The sequence below is a fragment of the Rhagoletis zephyria genome, unplaced genomic scaffold (genome assembly GCF_001687245.7).
Source record: "Rhagoletis zephyria isolate East Lansing unplaced genomic scaffold, Rhagoletis_zephyria_1.1 Rzeph_scaffold_00420, whole genome shotgun sequence".
In the NCBI taxonomy this organism is placed as follows: domain Eukaryota; kingdom Metazoa; phylum Arthropoda; class Insecta; order Diptera; family Tephritidae; genus Rhagoletis; species Rhagoletis zephyria.
In genome coordinates, this window is record NW_016157504.1 from 14060 (window position 1) to 17675 (window position 3616).

At 34.0% G+C, this 3616-nt stretch overlaps 1 protein-coding gene across 1 annotated transcript; it reads left to right on the forward strand.

Annotated features, from left to right (window-relative positions):
* The first annotated feature begins 1430 nt into the window (after positions 1-1430).
* On the forward strand, positions 1431-2199 carry LOC108359607 (piggyBac transposable element-derived protein 2-like). The gene is made up of 2 exons (XM_017611532.1): positions 1431-1677; positions 1809-2199. The coding sequence occupies exons 1-2, from the start codon at positions 1646-1648 to the stop codon at positions 2197-2199; spliced, it is 423 nt and encodes a 140-aa protein (XP_017467021.1). The 5' UTR covers positions 1431-1645.
* Positions 2200-3616: the final 1417 nt, after the last annotated feature.

Consider the following 3616-nt stretch of genomic DNA (forward strand, 5'->3'; position numbering starts at 1 on the left):
GGAAATCGATTCAGACATGCCTGTTTAACCCATTTTCTACCGCCGTTGCGTTTTCGCAACAGCAACTTCCATCCAATGTAACTTACGCAACTCAGAAGATATTTGCATACTTTTTATTTTACATCGTAATTTGGACCTTTAGCTTTACCAAAATGCTTTGATTTTTTTACCTGTAGTCTTATTTAGAGGCAGCGCAGGTGAAAAAATGTATTGCAAAATTATATTTCTTTTAAAAACCGTTTACATACTAAATTTGACTTTTTTAATCGTTTTATTCGTGTTTCCTAAAAATAAAACATCAAATAACAATGATAGTGTACCAGCTGCCAGTAAAGCTAGCGCTATCTGGTGGAAACCACCTTTTAAAAATTGATGTTGCGAAAACGCAACGCTGGTTGAAACGATGCATATCACTCTAAAGCTTTAATGACATTATTTTCGGCGCGGAAATGCATGTGTATATTAGTTTGACATAACACTTTGTACCACAAACGCGTTCATTGTTATTTGTGCGTATAAATAATTATAAAAAGAAAAATATTTCGTGGAACCGTTTCGTATTTTTTTTGGTAAAAAGGGTGTGTTTTGTTCGAATTTTGGTGTGTTACTTAATTTTTCATTGAAGAACAATGGATCGTCGGCGGTTTTTAACCATTAAAGAAATTGAATCCTACATCGATACATCAGGCAGTGAGGTTGAAGACGAAGAAGCACCAAGTTTTGCTAAACGAAGGAAAATTGATCAAGTTCCTTCGAATAAAATGGCTTGCGTTGTGTACATTCCACCAGCAGTTGTTGATGCAGTCAGTGACGAAGAACTAATTGATGATAATGAGTTGATAACAGAAGTACCAGCTATGACCGATGTATGTGGGGAATTAGAAGTCGAGCATGAATCAGGTGTCGTAGATTTTGCATCTGCGCCACCATGTTCATCTGAAACACCTGAGGCTGGATCATCTCTTTCTAAAAAAACTACAAAGCATACTGCAGAAAAGGATTTTGGTATACCTAAATGGAAAACAACCAAACGTGTTGATTTTGAATTCGGTCCGCCTGGTGAAGCAGCTGTTCAACCACTGAAAAAAAATCGTTGCATCTATGAGTAAATCTGAGTAAAGTTCATGATATTTTTTTTTGGCTTACTTGATTTTTATTTCAGGTGGAAATACACCGTTTGAACAGTTTCTACAGTTTTTCGATGAAGAAATAATGGAAATGCTCGTCGTGAATACAAATATATATGCTCATCAGAATAATATCGTGACAGATATTACTAAACAGCAGATCTATCGTTTCATCGGATTTTTGATACTAAGTGGCTATCACACAGTACGTTGAACATTATTGGAGTACACAGCAAACACTTGGTATACCTGTAGTTAAGCAAGCATTATACAATAACGACAATAACGAAATTGATACCACAGACAGATTTGCTAAAGTTCGTCCTCTTATCGATGCGTTGAACCGTATATATATGCAATTTGGCGTTTTTGAAACATTTTGTCCATAGATGAACAAATGATACCGTATTTTGGTCGACATTCATGCAAGATGTTTATTCGTAACAAACCAATTCGAGTTGGTTTTAAGTATTAGGCTCTTTGTTCGCACAGTGGTTATTTATATGCAGTAGCACCATATGGAGGATCCACTGTACCGTATGATAGAAATGTAGGTTTAGGAGCTGCTGTCGTACTATCATTGTTGGAAAATGTTCTAAATCCAGATAATCATGCAATTTATTTTGATAATTTTTTTGCTTCGTATTATTTGTTTTGTTTATTGAATGAAAAACGTTTCAGAGCAACTGGAACTGTAAGAGCAAACCGTCTTAGAGGCGCAGAAAAAATACTTAAAACTAGGAAAGAACTCAAAAAGCACAAATACGACTATTGTTACGAGACAAATAACAAGTTATTCGTTACTCGCTGGCAAGATAATGTGGTCATTTCAAACTTCAAATCTGTCGATTCTGTAACTGTATCACAACGTTGGTCAAAAACTGAGAAAAAAAAAGTTAATGTGGAACAACCTGGACTTATACATGACCACAATCAACATATGGGAGGTGTTGACTTACATGATAATGCTGTTGCTAACTACCGTATTGGTATTCGCGGAAAAAAATGGTGGTGGCCATTATGGACTAATTCAGTCAATAGTACAACTGTCAACCCATGGAAAATTCATTAACAAAAGTGAGTGTGAGTACAGAAGTTGACATGGTATCGATGAGAATTGTTATCCTCCTATATCCTCTTTATATAGAAATACATATTCACTTTTTAGGTACATCTATCTACTTTCAGGTAAAATTTTCCGTTTTCAGGTACAATTTTATAATTCAATTTTCCATCCCTGATGGAATATCAGCTGTAAAATAGGATCAGAAACAAACAGCTGATTGCTCTTTGTACAATAAACATACCTCCAAGTCAAAATAAACCATACCTAGCAGAGTTGCATAGAGAATCTGACACATTTGAATTTTTGTATGATAAATTGCGTAACAATTAAGGCTTAAATTGGTGAAAAGGTTCTTAATTGCCAATTAGGTGCCTGTTTGAACATAGTCTTACTAAGGGTAAGCACATAGTGAAGCGGAGAGCAAAGCATCGAGGAAAGTATCGATTTCAAACGTGTATATATTTATATATATTGTAGATAGAGCAAAAGAGCATAGCGTCGATTTCATCAAATTTTGTTTTCTTCGCTTTTCTCGGTGCTGATTCCGTTGTAACCGTTTAATGCGTTTTGAAGTGGTTTGGATATTCTTAAGTAAAAATCATAAAATAAATGAATATTGAGCAATTAATTGGTGTAATTTTTTGCAAATCTGCATTGCCACCAGAGGGATCCAATGCATCGCAATAGATACATGCTGGACAAACTGTGGGAGGTAGTTGCGGCAGAAATGAATACATCAAGTCAGTAGCAACACTTTTTATATTTACTATATGTTTCAATATAATAATACAGAAAAAAAAAATTAAAAATAACACAAACGGCAATAACCCAAAAAAAAGGTTGGAAATAAAACAAATTTTGCTTTTTTCCCATTGCTTATTTATACTATTTGTAACAAAAACAGTTTACTGACAAAAGGAAAAAGAACTTTGTTTTTCCCAAAAATACAATTAAACATGTGATATGAATATACAGAGTGTCCCAGAAGTAACGTGCCAAACTTTAGGGCAAGGTAGGTGGGGGGGGTGAGCTCCCTGATAAACAAAAAATTTTCAGGTAAAAGTGTCACCGTTTTTGAAATATTTACATTTTTTCGAATTTAAATAAAATCGAGCCTTTTCATGTGTTTTCTTTAACTGCAACTACAAACCGGGCAATACTTAGTAAATTTTTTATGTAAAATACTTCCTGATAGTTGCCTCTCCATACTCAAATGCAATGTAGTTAAAATATATTAAGGAACCATCATAAAATTAGGACTATTTCTGGATTTTTAACTTTTTGATATTTTCTTCCCCAACTTTGACTATCTCGGGTGAAAAAAAAATGTACTGAGCTATAACTTTACATTACATAAAAAAATTGCTCATTTAATAAAGATTTCAGAAAGGTGCCACACTTACTGTTTTGAATAGAAAAAAAA

Excerpts from the sequence above, each read along its gene's own strand:
- LOC108359607 (XM_017611532.1), top strand. The coding sequence starts at position 1,646 with ATGGAGGATCCACTGTACCGTATGATAGAAAT. Across the intron at positions 1,678-1,808 it reads CTGTACCGTATGATAGAAAT|AGCAACTGGAACTGTAAGAG; the intron begins GTAGGTTTAGGA and ends AAAACGTTTCAG.